The sequence below is a fragment of the Somniosus microcephalus genome, chromosome 2 (assembly GCF_052327205.1).
Source record: "Somniosus microcephalus isolate GS21.2 chromosome 2, FLI_Smic_1.0, whole genome shotgun sequence".
NCBI lineage: Eukaryota > Metazoa > Chordata > Chondrichthyes > Squaliformes > Somniosidae > Somniosus > Somniosus microcephalus.
Window position 1 is genome coordinate 368,046,162 of NC_140988.1, and position 19,166 is coordinate 368,065,327.

The following is a 19,166-nucleotide window of genomic DNA, read 5'->3' on the forward strand; positions in this document are numbered from 1 at the left end:
CGACTCCAGCTGCTGGAGAATTTTCCCTTTCACCAACTTTCAAAAGATTGTGAATATCCAGTTTAAATCACAGGGGGGGTAGCACCATTACAACCACGGGCTACGTCATCGTACAAGTAGGTATTGGGCAGTGTGACCCTACTCTGGCGGGTAAGGGGCATGAGGTCCACTTATGGGAACAAGCGATGCTACTGAACCAGAGTAGGTAGTGGAGGCTGACTCAACTTTGTAATAATGATTTTTGCAATATAATAGACACTCTCAACAAAATACAATAAAGCAAGACATTTTTTTAAATTTTACACTGTAGTCATTAAAATTGACGACACCACTGGAATTTGCTACTTAACTTTAAATATCACCTGTGCAACATTGGGAAAAGTACAATAATTTCAAATTCGGCTAAAGTTTACAGCATGTTTCTTCCTCAGTACAACAGCAAGTTTCTAAAATGTGTGCTTACAAGACCAGTATTCCAGTTAGTGGGAGAAAAATAATCAAAGATAAACATAGCAGCAACACCTATATATTCTACCAGTTCTGAAATCAATAGTAGCAAACAGCAACTTGTCTACCACCTGTGCAATTGGCACTTGTACAGAAAATAAATTACAGCAGGAAAGGACCAAGTCCCCAAACCTTAAATTAATTATGTGCAAAGAAAACAATGTAATGTCTGTGCTATCCTTTCAAATAAATTACAGTATAAAGCTTTCATTCGGAGAAGAAATTGGAGCTTTACTCAAACTCCAGATTATTTTTGACTGGCACAGCTTCAGTTTTAAATGCGTATGTCCAAAGCTAATCGGTGATTTGCAATTTATATACATCAAAAAAACAAAGCTGTACTGCTATATTGAGGATTGTAGTGTTACAGGGTGTCACCATAAGTCAATTGCTATTTCCCTGTAGCCCCAAGGCAAGAACTCCAAAAGCACAATGTTTGACAAACCAGTGAAGGATCCTCATGCATTTAAACGGCCCCTTAATTTATGAAAGAAAAGATTCAAAATAGGCGAAGCACGGTTGAGACATTTGTGAGACACAAAGGCTCGCTATAGATGCGTCCATTCATTTATTGCTGCGATTATCAAATAGTTATAGAATTATCTGAAATAAATGAACGTCCCTGGTAAAGAGTTACGACGTGCAGAAGAAATTAAATGGTGATTTTTTTTTGACTGACTTTGAGATGTGCAAATTTTCCCGAGCAGGATTAAAAACCCGGGCATTTTGCCTAAATGGTAAAGTGGAAACCCAGCTTGGAGATGCATCCTTAAAGTTTCCCCGCACTTAAATCCCTTTTTTACCAGAAATTCTAATCATCAGAAAAAAAGCTACCCAAATTGGCACTTTGATTTGCAGCAGCACTTAAGTGTCCAGATTTGAAGTTTCCCTCTCGTCCTCCTGCTCTGAGGCTGGCCTTAAGGGCGGCGCTACTGCCACCAGCCCCGACAGGCGCAACAGCAAACTGGGCAAATTCACTAAATCCGTCAAGAATCTGGCCTCCCAGCAAGCTGGACTCCGTGAGTCTGGCCGGTCTACACTGGGGCTGTGAGCGGCCGCTCCACCACCCCATCCAACGCCAGTTTTAAAGCCGCTTCAGAGGCTAACCAGCCTGTAAATTAGTTCCGGATCTCTCTTCTTCAAGAAGATGACATGATTAAGAGGCTGGTGTTGAAAAAAAACCACACACACAAAAAATAAAAATAAAATGATGCTTCTAAGTCCAATTCAGAACATTCTACAACTTCAAAACATGTTTTCTGAAGCTACTAACTGTACCGAGTATTGTGTCAAGTCAGTCAGCTTGAAGTTACCAATAACAACAGAAAACGCTGGAATAACTCAGGTCAGGCAGCATCCGTGGAGAGAGAGACAGAGTTAATGTTTCTCCAGTTTTTCCAGCATCCGCACTATTTTGCCATTGAAAGTTACTAATATCCGTGCTGCGGATGAGATATACTAGTTTAAACCCACCACACTGATCTTTTTAAAGTCATTAAATAAAACAAAATCACAATTATTCAAGTTTGCGATAATAAAACTTTGGATCTCGTCGCTACTACCAAGAGCTGCAGATGCTACTTCCTGAAAGTAATTTTTATTTATCTTGCTCTGATTTTCCCTGGTGAGGTTGCTGCCCCCCCTCTAGGGTCAGATTCCACAGGCCGACAGCCTTCTGACATCTCAGCCAAGCTTCAAGTGAGCCCCGGACAGTGTCTGTTAGTGCGCCATGTGGTAAGCTCAGCCTAGTACCGTTCTCATAGAAACATAGAAGATAGGAGCAGGAGTAGGCCATTCGGCCCCTCGAGCCCGCTCTGCCATTCAATGAGATCATGGCTGATCATCCAAATTCAGTACCCTGTCCCTGCCTTCTCCCCATATCCCTTTAGCCTCAAGAAATACATCCAACTCCTTCTTGAATATATTTAATGAATTGGCTTCAACTGCCCTGTGTGGCAGAGAATTCCACAGGTTCACCACTCTCTGGGTGAAGAAATTCCCCCTCATCTCTGTCCTAAATGGTTTACCCTTTATCCTTAGACTGTGACCCCTGGTTCTGGACTCCCCCGCCATCGGGAACATCCTTCCTGTCTGTCTAGTCCTGTTAGAATTTTCTAAGTTTCAATGAGATCCTCTCTCATTCTTCTAAACTCTAGCGAGTATAAGCCCAATCGACCCAATCTCTCCTCATACGTCATTCCTGCCATCCCAGGTATCAGCCTGGTGAATCTTCGCTGCACTCTCTCCATGGCAAGAGCGTCCTTCGTCAGATAAGGCGACCAAAACTGCACACAATACTCAAGGTGTGGTCTCACCAAGGCCCTGTACAACTGCAGCAAGACATCCTTGCTCCTGTACTCAAATACTCTCGCTAGGAAGGCCAACATACCATTTGCCTTCTTAACCGCCTGCTGCACCTGCATGCTTACCTTCAGCGACTGGTGCACAAGGACACCCAGGTCTCTCGTTGCACTTCTCCTCATCCAGCGTCTACTTTCCCAACACAGGTCGCTTGATTTCCCCCCCCCGCCCTCCTTCTTAGCCCCGAGCACTCAGCCCACAAGTCGGTGCCCTGCCCGAGAGCAGCTGACTCAGCACAGCCCATGGAATCAAACCTGGCGCTTTCTAGTCTGTATGGCAACACTGGGCTATGGGTGTACCCACCAGGTAAGTGTGGGGGGGGGGGGTGGGGGGGTGATCGGTCATTTTACTATCAGTAATTCCCTGATCCCAAACTGCATCTTGTGGTAGTGCCTACTTGAAACCTGAAGGTAGCGACTGCTTCGGGTTCATTCAAAAAATCCCATTTCAGTTGCAGAAATCAGAGTAAACTCAACGAGAAGTAAAGAAAATCTAGAGTCCTAAAGTACACAGATGCACACACAAAAAGGTGGAAGAAAAAAAAATCACATTTGCAGCTTACTGTATAGTTTAAAAACTCAGAAACGCAAACACAAAAATATGCTCTGCTGTTAGCTACCATTGGCTGGATTCCAGAATTCCCAATTCTGTTTTCTAAAATTCCAGTTAAGGTTTAGGGTAGGGGAAAAAAAAAATCACACGTAAAAAAATAATATCGTTAGCAGTTTAGTCCTGTAATAAACAGGGCACTTTACCCCACCAGACTTTGCTCAGTGCCCAAGGTTCAGCTGACCAACTAACAAAAAAACATCTGAAGGACAAACTCTACAGATGGAAACTGCAACCGTCTCTCCCAGTCAGATTCTCAGAATGCAACACCCCCCACCCGCCCCCCCAGAAAACCGCTCGGATATGCGGAGTGAGCATGGGGAGAGTAACCAGTATGGCAGTGTGCTCTTTGATCTCACTTCGAGACTGTCAACCGTGAGGGATTACGGAGTGTCCTCCTCAAATTCGGCTGCCCTCAAAAGTTCGTCACCATCCTTCGCCTGCTTCACGACGACATGCAAGCCGTAATCCTGACCAACGGATCCACCACAGACCCAATTCACGTACGAACCAGGGTCAAGCAAGGCTGTGTCATGTCCCTCCCGAACAAAGACGCCTGCACGGTCAGGCACATCAGTTATTAGATAGTGCTCGACCTGGGAGAGTGGAATATGCATCCCCACTGGCTGGGACGTGGAATTTTCACATTGTTCCAAGGCCGAGCTTTATCTGGACGCTGTGCTCGCAACCATTGCTGGAAGCTAGAGATTTAACCTCCTGTAACCAGACACAGCTTACAACTTGACTTTGTCTGCCTTGCATCTGGTCCCAGCTTGGTCAGCATTCCAGTGAGCTTCATGATGTAAAAGTGCAAGATATTCACATTGAAGGAAACTGTGCACGCACGCCACTGTGAAAATAGGGACAACCACAAAACTATTTACAAAAGGTAAAGGAGAAAGTTACAAATCCAGACACGTAATAGAATTCCTAGTAACTATACAATCAATGTAGTGTCCAAGCTCTAAAAAACACAAACAGTGCATTACACTCTAGGCACTCCTATATTGCTAATGTTACTTTTGTCCAAGTTTATTCACCTCTCGTGCAAACTGCAAGGGACAGCCTTTCTGATTTAGATTTACAAGCGCACAGACACAAACATACAAACGCGCACACACACTCACACCCAGATAAACACACACAGACGCACAGAGATACAAACGCACACACACACAAACACACACAGACGCACACAGAGATACACACGCACACACAAACACTCACACCCAGATAAACACACACAGACGCACAGAGATACACACGCACACACAAACACACACAGACGCACAGAGATACACACGCACACACACACACTTACACCCAGATAAACACACACAGACGCAGAGAGATACACACGCACACACAAACACTCACACCCAGATAAACACACACAGACGCACAGAGATACAAACGCACACACACACACACCCAGATAAACACACAAAGACAAATGCACACAAACACACACCGTGTGCGCGAATCCTTCCATGGTAGAGGTGAGGTTTGATGGCTAGCTGTACTATTCAATTATCAAAGAGCTCAATAAGGGAGAACTAGTCATAGAATCATGGAGTGTTACAGCACAGAAAGAGGCCATTCAGTAAATCAAACCTGCAACGATGTTTTTCACCTCATCAGCCATCTAATCTAATCCTTGCTCACTCCCCATATCCTGAAGTAGTCTTTTTCAAGCAACTATCTGACAATCCTTTAGGAGAATTTATGGAGAGATTCGTAGACTTTTTTAAACCTCATATTTTTGGGCCTGTGACACCATTTTTTATTTTAAAGAATTTCTTTTCCTATTGTGCTCAAGGTGAAGGATCCTAGTTTTGGGAAATGGAACATTTTCCCATTGCTAGCATCACATGCTCGAGCAGAAGTGAGGTACAGCACGAGTGAGCTGCAAGGTAAAGTTGCCTCTATGCTGACCCAAATATATCTGCCTAAGTGCCAATCTCAGTACAGGATCCCTTACTGTTCCCATGCAATACTTCACTAGTTCCGCAGCAGCCATCCTGGAGAGACGCTACCACATTCATCGTAATTCTGTGCTATGGGCCCACACTCGAAATGGGTTGAGACTGCCAAAACTCATTTCACGCAGGACCTTTGCATGCATCCTGTACCGGGTACCAGGAGGTGAAAGGGGCAATGTACCAAACCACTGCGCAACCCATTAGTCTGTAGCTTGAAGGAGAATGGAGAAACAAAGACAGGTCGGGGGAGTTCCTTCAATTGAAAGTGACTCACTGACTACTGAACCAAAATATCTTCTGACCAGAATCATACAGTACAGAAGGAGGCCATTTGGCCTATCGTGCCTGCTCTTTGAAAGAGCGATCCAATTAGTCCCACTCCCCTGCTCTTTTCCCAAATGTTTCCTTTTCAAGTATATATCCTATACCCTTTTGAAAGTTAACTATTGAATCTGCTTCCATCACCCTTTTCAGGCAGGGCGTTGCAGATCATAACTCGCTGTGTGAAAAAAAAATTCTCCTCATCCGGTTCTTTTTGTGAGAAGGAGGTGAGATGGTGGCGATTATATTCAAACGCTGGATTTGGTTCCCATGTTGTATACGAGTAGAGTTGATGGCCAGCTGTCATTAAGTCACTGGTCCCTTTGCCCGCCCCAGGTGCTGCCGTCTCCCTTTCCGTTCACTGAAGTAAACAGAGCTCCTCATTTTCAGCCCCTTCTGCGTTTTCTTCTTCTTCCTTCAGGGCTTCCTCTGCCTCTTCGTCTGGCTGTGTCTCCGTGCCGCTCAGCTTCTCGCGAAGCTCCACGAGCAGGTCGCGGCTCTCGCTGGCCGGTAGGTTGCTAAGGTAGTACTGCGGCGCAAACTCAATCAGCCTAGGAGAGATGGCAAAATCCAACAGACTGGTGTCAGAAATCACAGCTTAAAATGGATTTACTCTTCGCGGAACAGGTTAAGAACAACGGGTTATACATGGTGTTATAAATCTCATCATTCATCAAGAAACTACTCGTGAAATAACGCTGGATGGCCAGCTGGTGGCGCCGTCCAAGGAGTATAAATACTCGGGCGTGGGCCCAGCTTTCCAGGGACATTTTGTAAGACAAGGAACTAGTGAAGTACAACTAGACCTCCATGTTCTGAAACAAGTTGGTTAAAGCCTTGCTTTATACTCAAACCAAGTGCCTAGTGAGTTTTATTACGTCACATGGTATTTACAGCACAGAAACAGGCCATTCGGCCCAACAGGTCCATGTTTGTGCTCCACATGAGCCTCCTCTCACCCTTCTTCAGCTAACCCCCATCAACATATATATAACCTTTCAGTTCTGGTACCATTCCAGTAAATCTTTTTATCACCTTCTCCAGCGCCTGGAGGTATTGCTTCAGTTGTACAAGGTATTGGTGAGACCGCACCTGGAATACTGCATACAGTTTTGGTGTCCATACTTAAGAAAAGACATACTTGCTCTCGAGTCAGTACAAAGAAGGTTCACTCGGTTAATCCCGGGGATGAGGGGATGGACATATGAGGAGAGGTTGAGTAGATTGGGACTCTACTCATTGGAGTTCAGAAGAATGAGAGGCGATCTTATTGAAACATATAAGATTGTGAAGGGGTTGGATCGGGTGGATGCGGGGAGGGTGTTCCCGATGATGGGTGAAACTAGAACTAGGGGGCATAGTCTTAGAATAAGGGGCTGCTCTTTCAAAACTGAGATGAGGAGGAACTACTTCACTCAGAGGGTGGTAGGTCCATGGAATATGCTGCCCCAAAAAGCTGTAGAAGCTACATCATTACATAAATTTAAAACAGAAATAGACAGTTTCCTAGAAGTAAAGGGAATTAAGGGTTACGGGGAGCGGGCAGGAATTTGGACATGAGTCTAGGTTCGGAATGGTCATGGCCCTGTGGGTAGCGGAGCGGGCCCAGGGGCCGTGTAGCCTGATCCTGCTCCTTTTCGTGTGTCTAATTCTGTTAGATTCAGGAGATGGTTCTGTGATAGTAGATTGGCGGTTAGGATCAGATCAGCCATGATCTTATTGAATGGCGGAGCAGGCTCGAGGGGCCGATTGGCCTACTCCTGCTCCTATTTCTTATGTTCTCTGTATCATTTTCATAATATGGAGACCAGAGCTGTTCACAGTACTCCAAGTGCGGTCTAACCAAGGTTCTATACAAGTTTAACATTACTTCCCTGCTTTTCAATTCTATCCCTCTAGAAATGAACCCCTAGTGCTCTGTTTGCTTTTTTTAAACAAATGGTCTTATTAAACCTGCGTTACTACTTTGTGATTTGTGACTCTGTACCCCCAGATCCCTCTGCTCCTCTACCCCATTTAGACACATTTTCCAAGGAGTATGTGGTCTCTTCCTCCTCACACTCATCTATATTGAAGTCCATTTGAAATAAAAATCCCACTCATTCAATACAGCAGCAGCCAGGATATTTTTTATGTGATATTTCAAGAAACCCTCATTACATCAATTTACTGTGAATATAACATTTTATATTCTATGAATAAATCAGGCAAAAATAATTGCTCCAATACTACAGACACTCTAACAGCTAAACTCTGACAGGAGGCCATGGGAGGGGGGGGGGGGTGGTGGAGTTACAGATTCAAACTAACAAAAAGCAAATTAAGACTCGATGTCTGGAAATTATTCTCACACAAAAGAATAATTTGGAAGGAGCTGGGTAGGGCAATGGAGGAAAACCCATTGAAATCTTTTAAGAAACAGACTGTTCTGGGAGGATTGCAGCTTCTTTCTGAATGGATGTGGCCTCCTCATCTATACCTAACTCATGGCTCATATTGCAGCTATGCCCAGATGGTGAGCTCTTTCTGTTAAAATGTAGTCTTATTGAAACATACAAGATTCTGAAGGGGATTGACAGGGTAGATGCTGAGAGGTTGTTTCCTCTGGCTGGAGAGTCTAGAACTAGGGGTCACAGTCTCAGGATAAGGGGTCGGCCATTTAAGACTGAGATGAGGAGGAATTTCTTCACTCAGAGGGTTGTGAATCTTTGGAATTCTCTGCCCCAGAGGGCTGTGGAGGCTGAGTCTTTGAGTATATTCAAGGCTGAGATCGATAGATTTTTGGACTCTAAGGGAATCAAGGGATATGGAGGTGGGGCGGGAAAGTGGAGTTGAGGTCGATGATCAGCCATGATCTCATTGAATGGCGGAGCAGGCTCAAGGGGCCGTATGGCTCGTGCTCTTATTTCTCATGTAATACTCCTGTCTCCAGAGTGTGGGCAGTCTCAATTCAGCTTCTAATGAGCAGGGGCCCTGAACACAAAACTGGCAATCTCGTTCAGAGGGGCCAGAACATAATTGGTATAACAGCAAGCCAAACACAGCCACACCGCCATGGGAGGACACCAACTGGGGTCCAGGTGAACACCTGAACTTGACAGAGATCATTAGCAATCGATATTCACTAAGGAAGACACTAGTAACCTGCCCTCTATAAATCAGACATATAATCCAAATAGGATTCACAAGTTCAACTTCAGTGGTTCTAGACAGGCTGAAAGGCTCAAAGGGAATACACTTCCGGGAATGGAATGTATTTATCTTAGGGTACTAAGCAAGACAAGTAATTTGAGGTGCCGATGGTCATCACGAGGGAGCTGAATGCTGAAAAGGTCCCATTAGATCAGAAACAAGCTAATGTGATAAACATTTTCAGAAAATACGACAAAATACACTCAGGCAACAAATTTGAAGATTACCTGTGTGATTACAACCCTAGTAAATAGCAGATTCAGAAGAGGGAAGATCCTGCCTGACCAACTCCTTGGCCTTTTTTCAGGAAGTGATACCCAAGTGAACTTTGGAAAACCCAATGATGTGGCATACCTACACTTGCAAAAACCCTCGTCAAAAGTTTCATACAAAAGACTGCTAGACGCTTAGGAGTGGGGACTCAAGGTAAAAGCTGTGAAATTGGGTGAAGTATATGAAACAGTGGGTATTGATATTGGGCTGTGGGACTAAATGGAGGGTCCCACAGATCAGTTTTCAGATTCTTGCTGTCTCTTAATTACACTGAGGACTTGAATTCAGAAGCTCAAAGTAATTAGAGTGTTGAACCATACAGCCAAAACAGCACGCAAGGCAGAGGATGCCGTGATCAATTGAGGTTTTGTTTGGGCTGGAAAGGAATCATTTCACCAGGTGTTCGGAAGATTGAGATCTGAAAAACCAAGCTCAGAGCGAAAGCGATCGTAAAAACTGATAAGCCAGTTCGGTGATGACAATAATAAAAAAAAAACAATCACCACTGGAGTGAGTGATTGGCTGTAACAGGAAATTAAATCTGGAAGAGTATTAACTATCCTCAGAGCTTGGGGTATCACCAGGATCCTTCATAGAAACATAGGAGATAGGAGCAGGAGTAGGCTATTCGGCCCCGCGAGCCTGCTCCACCATTTAATGAGATCATGGCTGATCATCCAAATTCAGTACCCTGTCCCTGCCTTCTCCCCATATCCCTTGATCCCTTGAGCCTTAAGAAATATATCCAACTCTTTCTTGAGTATATTTAATGAACTGGCCTCCACCACCCTCTGTGGCAGAGAATTCCACAGGTTCACCACTCTCTGGGTGAAGAAATTCCTCCTCATTTCAGTCCTAAATGGCTTACCCCTTATCCTTAGACTATGACCCCTGGTTCTGGACTCCCCGGCCATCAGAAACATCCTTCCTGCATCTAGTCTGTCCAGGCCTGACAGAATTTTATAAGTTTCGATGAGATCCCCTCTCAATCTTCTAAACTCCAGTGAGTATAAGCCCAATCGACACAATCTCTCCTCATACGTCATTCCTGCCATCCCAGGTATCAGCCTGGTGAATCTTCGCTGCACTCCTTCCATGGCAAGAACGTCCTTCCTCAGGTAAGGCGACCAAAACTGCACACAGTACTCAAGGTGCGGTCTCACCAAGGCCCTGTACAACTGTAGCAAGACATCCTTGTTCCTGTACTCAAACCCTCTTGCTACGAAGGCCAAGATACCATTTGCCTTCTTAACCGCCTGCTGCACCTGCATGCTTACCTTCAGCGACTGGTGCACAAGAACACCCAGGTCTCTTTGTACTTCCCCTTCTCCCAATTGCTACATCCTTGCAGTACACTCCTAACACAAGTTACAGTGTTATTTTTGATTTACTTTATTTTTTTCTCCTACGAAAATACAAGACAGATCTCACGATGAAAGAAAATCCTTGTTCTAGATATATGAATTTAGTGAGAATGTGTTATGTCTGCAGTAACGGACTCTCCCCATATCCCCTGTAATGTACACACACTGTAGCTCAAAGGACTGGAACCATTTCCTAACGGTCTTACATTTCTGGCTGAATCTCGGAGACGACGCTGATGCAGTTGTCTTGGAAGATGGTGAACTCATGATACAGGACCCAGGAGGGAGGCCGAGGCCGAGGCTTCCTGGTGAGGTAACACGATGAAGGATGCAGGTGGGCCACGTGCTTATGATTCAGCATCAGGTAATTCCCAGAGCCATCCACGTCTCTTGCTACCTAGAAACCGGGTTTTTTTTGGGGGGGGGGGGGGCGGGGGAGGATGGGAGTGGAGAGGAAAGAAAAAATTAGCGTAATTAATCAGTTAAAATAAACGCCCTTCTTCAATTTACCATGGAATTAAACAGAGTTACCAGTCTTTTTCTTAGGCAGTCCCTCGGAACCGAGGATGACTTGCTTCCACACTAAAAATGAGTTCTCAGGTGGCTGATGAGTCCAATACAGGACCTACTACAGTCTCTGTCACAGGTGGGGCAGACGGTGGTTGAAGGGGCGGGTGGGTGGGGTGCTTGGGTTGACGTGCGCTCTTTGCGCTGCCTGCACTTGCTCCCGGCAAAGAGACGCGAGGTGTTCGGCGCCTTCCCGGATGCTTCTCCTCCACTTTGTGCGGTCTTGGGCCAGGGATTCCCAGGTGTCGGTGGGGATGTTACACTTTTTCAAGGAGGCTTTGAGGGTGTCCTTGAAGCTTTTCCTCTGCCCACCTGGGGCTCTCTTGCCGTGCCGGAGCTCCGAGTAGAGCGCTTGTTTTGGGAGTCTCGTATCGGGCATGCGGACAATGTGACCCGTCCATCGGAGCTGATTGAGTGCGGTCAAAGCTTCGATGCTGGGGATGTTGGCCTGAGCGAGAACACTGACGTTGGTGCGCCTATCCTGCCCATGGATTTGCAGGATCTTGCGGAGGCAGCGTTGGTGGTACCTGCTGTACATGGTCCATGTCTCTGAGGCATACAGCAGGGCGGGAATCACTACTGCTCTGTAGACCATGAGCTTGGTGCCGGGTTTGAGGTCCTGGTCTTCAAACACTCTCTTCCTCCAGTTACCAGTGCATTAAGATTAAGACAGCACCTCACCCCGTAGCGTGCCCTCCCTCGGTGACAAGGTAAAGATTTTTTTTAACATACATCATAAATAACTCTGACACTCATCAATTGTGATCTGTATCGTGTTTGCATAAAATCATTTTTCTGAGGGTTCTTCAGTACCATTTCAACCGATGCCAAACCGACTACCGAGTGCAGCTACCAGGGAAAGGCTTCTTCGGAGCAGGTTTAGGGGTGGTCTATTGATGGAGCTCAGACAAAATACTTTATTTGGTTACTGGCGGTCATCAGCTGAACCCAGTTAGGTGACAGCAGCTGGAAAAGCAGCTGCTCACTCTTCAGTTCTCGAGAGGGGTCCGTCTGACATATCTTTTTCTTTCTGATGCTGGCCAGCCTCCTAAACATTCTCAGGATTTCCTGCTGTTTTTTTAAAAAATGGATGCTGTTCAATGCTTAGCAGAGATCAATAAATCTGAATTGTATCATCTCTAGTTTAATATTAAACTTAAAAATATGCAGGTATTTCAATATTAAAACATATTTCTCGTATTTCTAATTACATTTTAATGCGCGATCATCGAGCTTTGTAGCCTATTTTCAGTCTGCGGTTTTGCATTCTCACGGCTGCAGTCGGAGTACATGCCTTTGGCACAGACAGCCGTGCCTTCCAAACATACAGCAGAGTCGAGCCTAACAACTCCACACTGTTATGGCGGAACAGTTAAGTTAACAGAGTGATGCATCAGGCAGAGTTCAGGGACCTTAGTGCAATGCCACCATGGCATACCCGTCAAACGTTACACTCGTAACTATGCAAACCAGACCTTCTTCAAGAGAAGGTCGACAAGAAATGGCATGCAACATAGCAGTATTAAGGGAACTATATATAGCTCGCTAAAGATCTTCAACTGATGCCAGGTCTTGGAGGCGGAGAAACTGGGACGGGGCAACACGATCACGCACCTTAAGGAAGTAGCCCGAGATCAGAGCTCTCTTTATGTTGAGCACGTTTTCCTCCATTCCGAAGTTGGGTGGCGATACAGGCAGCTCAATCCTCTGCATCAGTTCCAACAGTTCGTAGCGGACGACGTCCGCCAGCTTCAGAGCAGAATAACTCAGATAGTTCTTCAGACACCACGTTTCATCTTCATCATCTACAAGCAGATTTTACAGGGGAGGTAATCTGATATCACGGCCCTCTCACCAGTAAATAAATTAATATGCTCCAGATACAACGTAGACAATAGTGGGCAGGTGGGACAGATTCTGAGCTTTTAAGAAGTACATTCGTGTTGCGGGTGGCGGGGGTGGGGGTCACTGCACGATTTTACCCTAAAAGGCAAAAATGGGAAGGGGGGGGGGGGGGGGGGAAGTAATGGAAATATCCAGCATGCTAGTCAGTGTTTAAAAGAGAAATATCTGTTAAAATTTCAGGTTTAGCTGAAGGGTCACACCTGAAATGTTAACCCATCTTTCTCTTTCAGGTGCTGCTTGCCCTCTGCACATTTCCTCTTTGTGTTGTTCCTTGGGCTCACTTCAGCTGGTGCATTTCACCCAGTGGGCATGTGAGGATGCCCACATCGACCACGGGAAGATAATCGAGTGATAATTATGTGTTGATGGTTTGGAACCAGTCGGTGGTACTGCTCATCTGCCAAGTCTCCACGGTTTGTGCCTGCTGTTTTCTCAACAATTAACAAAGCAAAATAGAAGAGATGATAGAATTAGGTCAGTGTGTATGAATAAGCAATTGCATTTTTATGTTATTTCAAAATTGGACATTTTCAGTTGGTCTGTCTAGGGGAGGTACAGTACAAAAAATTGAAGTGTTGCTTTTGAGATAAGCAGCATTAAATCAAGTGGTACACAGCGCACACTTCCTACTATTATCTATACAGGTTAACAGCAGAGAGGCTGACTATCTTGATGTGTGAATCTTGTACTATTCGGTTTGAGAAAAGGTAGTGCTGGGGAATGGTACACTTTCTATTTTTGGGCAGCCGGACTCAACATAAAGCACTTCCAGGTTAAGTACAGCTTTGTTAGATGCAGAACAGTGCTCCGTGAACAGTGCTCCGTCTTCACTGCCCCGGCAGTGCGTCTGCAGTCAAACCTTGGAAGAGCACCCGATAATGTCTCAATGCGACATTTTTCCATTTCTCGCACCAGGGTGCGAGGGAGACTTGTCAATTTAGTCCTGAATTAGGGGCCGTTTATTGCTGCAAGAACTGGGTTGAGATTGCCCAAACACATTTCATTTTAGGCAAAAAGGTTTCATGACATTATGTACTGTTTATATGCAACACTGCTGAAAAAGCAAGTAGAATAGTCCAAATTTTATAATACTCTGATTACGTTTCAAAGAAAAAAACACCTACACATTTGGGAATATTTATTGGACTTTACATCCTAAATTATAATTAAAGAATTCCCCGTGTGTCAACACCCTTGTAATCAAAATGGAAGTTTTGTCCTCTTAAGATGTGTAATAGTTGTGGTAACCCAGTGCTAAGATAGATTCAACAAGATTTATTTAAAACTGAAATGGCTGCTTAGAGGTGATCTGACTGTGCCATAGACTCGCCTGAAAAATGGACAGCCAGCAACTGAAAAATCATGGGCGGGGCGGGGAACCTGATGCAATCATACACGCTCCACCCATTTGTACCAGGCACGCACCGCCCTAACCAACGGAAGCCTCTTGGTGGGCCCAGGAGCAGGCGTGCTCCTCCTAGGACCCAAATATTACTCTGGCGTGCTACCGGACCGTTTGGTGGGCCGAAGGTACGACACGCTTATGACACGCTGAAGCTTAACGATCAGGATTTCTAAAAGTGATAGAAGATCTAAAGTGACATTTGGCATAATGTACAAGCCAGTGAAATCACCCACAATCCAAGGGGAAGCGTGGCAGGTTTCTGAAACTGAACAGAACCAAAGAAAACATTATAACGCAAGTGTCTCTGCCTTCAAGAGAAGCTGCTTAAAGGGGAAGTAAAGTCATTTCAAGTGTGGACCCTTCATTAGAACTGGAGGATATTACAGATGAACAAAAAAGGAACAGGACAAAGGGAAGGGAGAGGAAAGAGAAAACATACCTGCCATTAACCATCTTCTGTCTGCCAAGCACTTTATAGGCCATTCTATTACTTCTGCGTGCGTGCGTGTGTCTGCATGTGTATGTGCGGGCATGTTTCTGTGCTTTTCCTCATTTCTTTTGTTTTCTGTTCCTTTTTCTAAGTGCTGCTCATCTGTAATATCTTCCCGGTCTGATGAAGGCTGGGAGATATTACAGATGAGCATCCACTTGTCTGTTCTCTCCACAGATGTTGCCTGACCTGATGTGCATTGTTTCAGATTTCGAGCATCTGCAGTTTTATCCCTTTCTGTTTACCCTGGATAAAGTGCCTTCCACAACACACACCTAGACGTATACATGATTGTTAAGAGCGTAGAAAAACTTTTAACCCGGAATATTGCTTCAAAATAAACGGCAGAAGCAGAACTAGGGGGTCACAGGTTCAAACTAGTAAAAGGTAATTTTAGGAAATAATAACAACTTGCATTTATACAGCGCTTTTAATGTAGTAAAACATTCCAAGACGCTTCACAGGCAAGTAATCAGACAAAATTTGACACCAAGTCACACAAGGAGATATTAGGGCAGATCAAAGAGGTAGGTTTTAAGGAGCGTCTTAAAGAAGGAAAGAGAGAGAGAGAGAGAGAGAGGCAGAGCGGTTTAGGGAGTTCCAGAGTTTAGGGCCTCGGCAGCTGAAGGCACAGTCGCCGATGGTGGAGCGATTAAAATCGGGGATGCCCAAGAGGCCAGGATTGGAGGAGCGCAGAGATCTCTGAGGGTTTCAGGGCTGGAGGAGGTTTCAGAGATCGTGAGGGCGGGCGAGGCCATGGAGGGATTTGAAAACAAGGATGAGAATTTTAAAAAATTGAGACGTTGCTTAACTGGGAGCCATTGTAGGTCAGCGAGCACAGGGGCGATATCATAAATTCTTCACACAAGCGATCGATGTGTGGAATGAACCAGGGGTCACAGTCTAAGGATAAGGGGTAAGCCATTTAGGACCAAGATGAGGAGGAATTTCTTCACCCAGAGAGTGGTGAACCTGTGGAATTCTCTACCACACAAGGCAGTTGAGGCCAATTCATTAAATATATTCAAGAAGGAGTTAGATATATTTCTTAAGGCTAGAGGGATCAAGGGATATGGGGAGAAAGCAGAGACAGGGTACTGAATTTGGATTAACAACAGAAAACGCTGGGGAAAAACCCAGCAGGCCAGGGCAGCATCCGTGGAAAGAGAAACGTTTCAGGTCGAAGACCCTTCGTCAGAACTGGAGTCCAATTCTTCGACCTGAAACGTTAACTCCGTTTCTCTCTCCATGGATGCTGCCCTGGCCTGCTGAGTTTTTCCAGCGTTTTCCGTTGTTATTTCGGATTGCCAGCATCCGCAGTATTTTGCTATCGTACTGAATTTGGATGATCAGCCATGATCTCATTGAATGGCGGAACAGGCTCGAGGGGCCGAATGGCCTACTCCTGCTCCTATCTTCTACGTTTCTATATAGTGGCGGTTAGAACCCCGCAATCATTTCGGAAACAATCGGGTACTACAGTGGGGCAGACTAGGATCTCTCTGAATTGATGAACTAAGATGGGTGGATGAACAAAGACTGACCTTCCTTATCTGTAATTACTTCATGAAGATGCCTTTCGTTCATGACACAAATGGATTGAATAGGGTCCGTGATACTGTAAATCGTGTGGAAGGAATATGCTTGAGGGACTAAGTGAAGATGCTGCCATGCATGCTTTATGTTCTTATGGCAGGCCCTGCTTCGGCTATGCAATCTGAAACGAATGCTCAGGCAATGAAATCACAATGCATCTAAAGACAATGTCATTAATGCACTCGCTACTCCAGCAGTTTAAAAAAAAATCTATTTCACACTTTAGCTATTTTTTGCAGCCTTTGGAGCGAGAGTGCCAGAGAGGGACATTTGTGTTAGAAGCACTGTCTAGCAGTGCAAAGTTATCAACGGCATTAATATGGCCTGCCCTGCCGCAGTGGCGGGAGGTAAACATCATATAATGAAAACCTAATGGAGGAAATAACTTTTTAGCCAGTCTTTGGCTAGGTTAATGAAATCAATAATGAAATAATGATATCTAACAATACGAGTGGCTGCCGGTCCAGAATCATCGTTAACAATAACTTGCACTTATATAGTGACTTTAACACGATAAAACATCCCAAAACTCCTCACAGGAGGTGAAAAAAAGTCGGATAAAATCTGCTAGTTAAATGATCAGTAAAGACGGGTATGAGGCAATGCGAGCAGCTGGCACAATTGTGCCACTTTTTTTTTGCGGGGGGGGGGGCGTGGGAGGGGAAACAACTACTAATTTAAAGAATACCGCTTTTTCCGCACTTACGCTGTTTGAACGCATTGTAGAGATTGATGAGAGTAAAATGGTCACCCTCGGGATGCAGAAGAACCCTCCTGCGAATGGCTGCGGCTTCCTCCAAATGCTTGGGTGGCGCAACAAAACACGGCGATGCTGAAGAAAAGGTAAATACTCAGGTCATGAATGTCTCGAGATACTCAGCTCTAATACAATAATCAAAGAGCGATAGCAAACTCGATTTAAACACCTGGTAATGATCGTTACGGCGATTCTCTGTCAGTGACCACCCGTCTGCTTCGGAATCAGACAACTCTGCTTTGAGGATTGACTTCTGCTTGTTAAGAAAACGCGGCCGGTTACTGGTTAAGAATTTTAACCAGCAATACAGGCCCCTTTTTTTTTTACACTACTTCAATACACAATATTAAACACCCATAGAAATTTACGGCACAGAAAGAGGCCATTCGGTCCGTTTTGCCCGCGCCAGCCAAAAAAAGAGCCATCCGGCCTAATCCCACTTTCCAGCTCTTGGTCCACAGCCCTGCAGGTTACGACACTTCAAGTGTATATCCAAGTACTTTTTAAATGCGATGAGGGTTTCTGTCTCTACCACCCTTTCAGGCAGTGAGTTCCAGACCCCCACCAACCTCTGGGTGAAAATATTCTCAACGCCTTCTAATCCTTCAACCAATTATTTTATATCTATGCCCCCCCTGGTTATTACCCACTATATTACCAGTTAAAATAATGGACCAGTAGCAATTTATATCAAATCAGGCAGGTGACATTCCCAAGGTGGTAATAGCAAAGGTTGAAAATGAGACAGAAAAGTTTGTAAAAAAAGATTGCACACATGCAGAAAATGCTGGAAAAACTCAGCAGGTCAGGCAACATCCGTGGAGAGAAATTAGAGTTGACGTTTCGGGTCGAAACCCTTCTTCAAAACTGGAAAGAAAAGAAAATAGATCGAAGGCAAGGCTGCGATCGAACAAAAGAGACAATAAAAGGTATTCGAAGCCAGACGAGATGGTAATAGGCCTGTGGAGACAAAAGCTGCCTTTTGTCTCCATGGGCCTGTTACCATCTCGTCTGGCTTCGAATACCTTTTATTGTCTCTTTTGTTCGATCGCAGCCTTGCCTTCGATTTATTTTATTTTATTTCCAGTTTTGAAGAAGTGTTTCGACCCGAAACGTCAACTCTAATTTCTCTCCACGGATGTTGCCTGACCTGCTGAGTTTTTCCAGCATTTTCTGTTGTTATTTCGGATTTCCAGCATTTGCAGTATTTTGCTATTGCACACATGCAATTGGTCTCTGTTTAACATATCCAGTCCAGTGCCTGACTGGACAGAAGGTGGCCACTGTAATTCTGTTGCACTTCGCATTGCATTTCACAACACCTCCCAAACCCGCGACCTCCCCCACCTAGAAGGTCAAGGGCAGCAGGTGCATGGGAATGCCATCACCTCCAGTTTCTCCTCCAACTCACACACCATCCCGACAGACTTAGATCGCTGTTCCTTCATCGTCGCAGGGTCAAAACCTTGGAACTCCGTACCTAGCAACCTCGTGGGAGCACCTTCACCACACGGACTGCAGTGGTTCAAGAACTAGGTCCATCACCATCACCTTCTCAAGGGCAACTAGAGGTGGGTAATAAATGCCGGCTCTGCCAGCGATGCCTACATCCAGCGAATGAATTAAAAAACAAATCAACATCCTGCAATCTCAGTCAAATCAAAGCCGCCTAAAGGATGAAACACTTTGCTGCTGTCCAAACAAGTGAGAATTTGTGTCTTTTTTTTTAACTACACATTTCTGCCATTACAACAGCCTTCCAAACAGTCTCTCCTTTCTCCAAGTTTGAAATTCTCACCAATTATACACCATCTAGCCCTTCAAAAAGTTCAATGTG

The 19,166-nt window shown here is 45.0% G+C and overlaps 1 protein-coding gene across 1 annotated transcript in view; it reads right to left on the reverse strand.

Annotated features, from left to right (window-relative positions):
• Positions 1-270: 270 nt before the first annotated feature.
• dqx1 (DEAQ box RNA-dependent ATPase 1) overlaps positions 271-19,166 on the reverse strand; it is a 159,882-nt gene continuing 140,986 nt past the window's right edge. Inside the window, exons 9-12 of the mRNA XM_085975679.1 lie at positions 17,279-17,404; positions 12,791-12,981; positions 10,816-11,006; positions 271-6,331 (exon numbers count right to left, since the gene is read on the reverse strand). Coding sequence (XP_085831805.1) covers positions 6,139-6,331; positions 10,816-11,006; positions 12,791-12,981; positions 17,279-17,404 — 701 coding nt within the window. The 3' untranslated portion in view covers positions 271-6,138. The remainder of the gene's footprint in view (positions 6,332-10,815; positions 11,007-12,790; positions 12,982-17,278; positions 17,405-19,166) is intronic.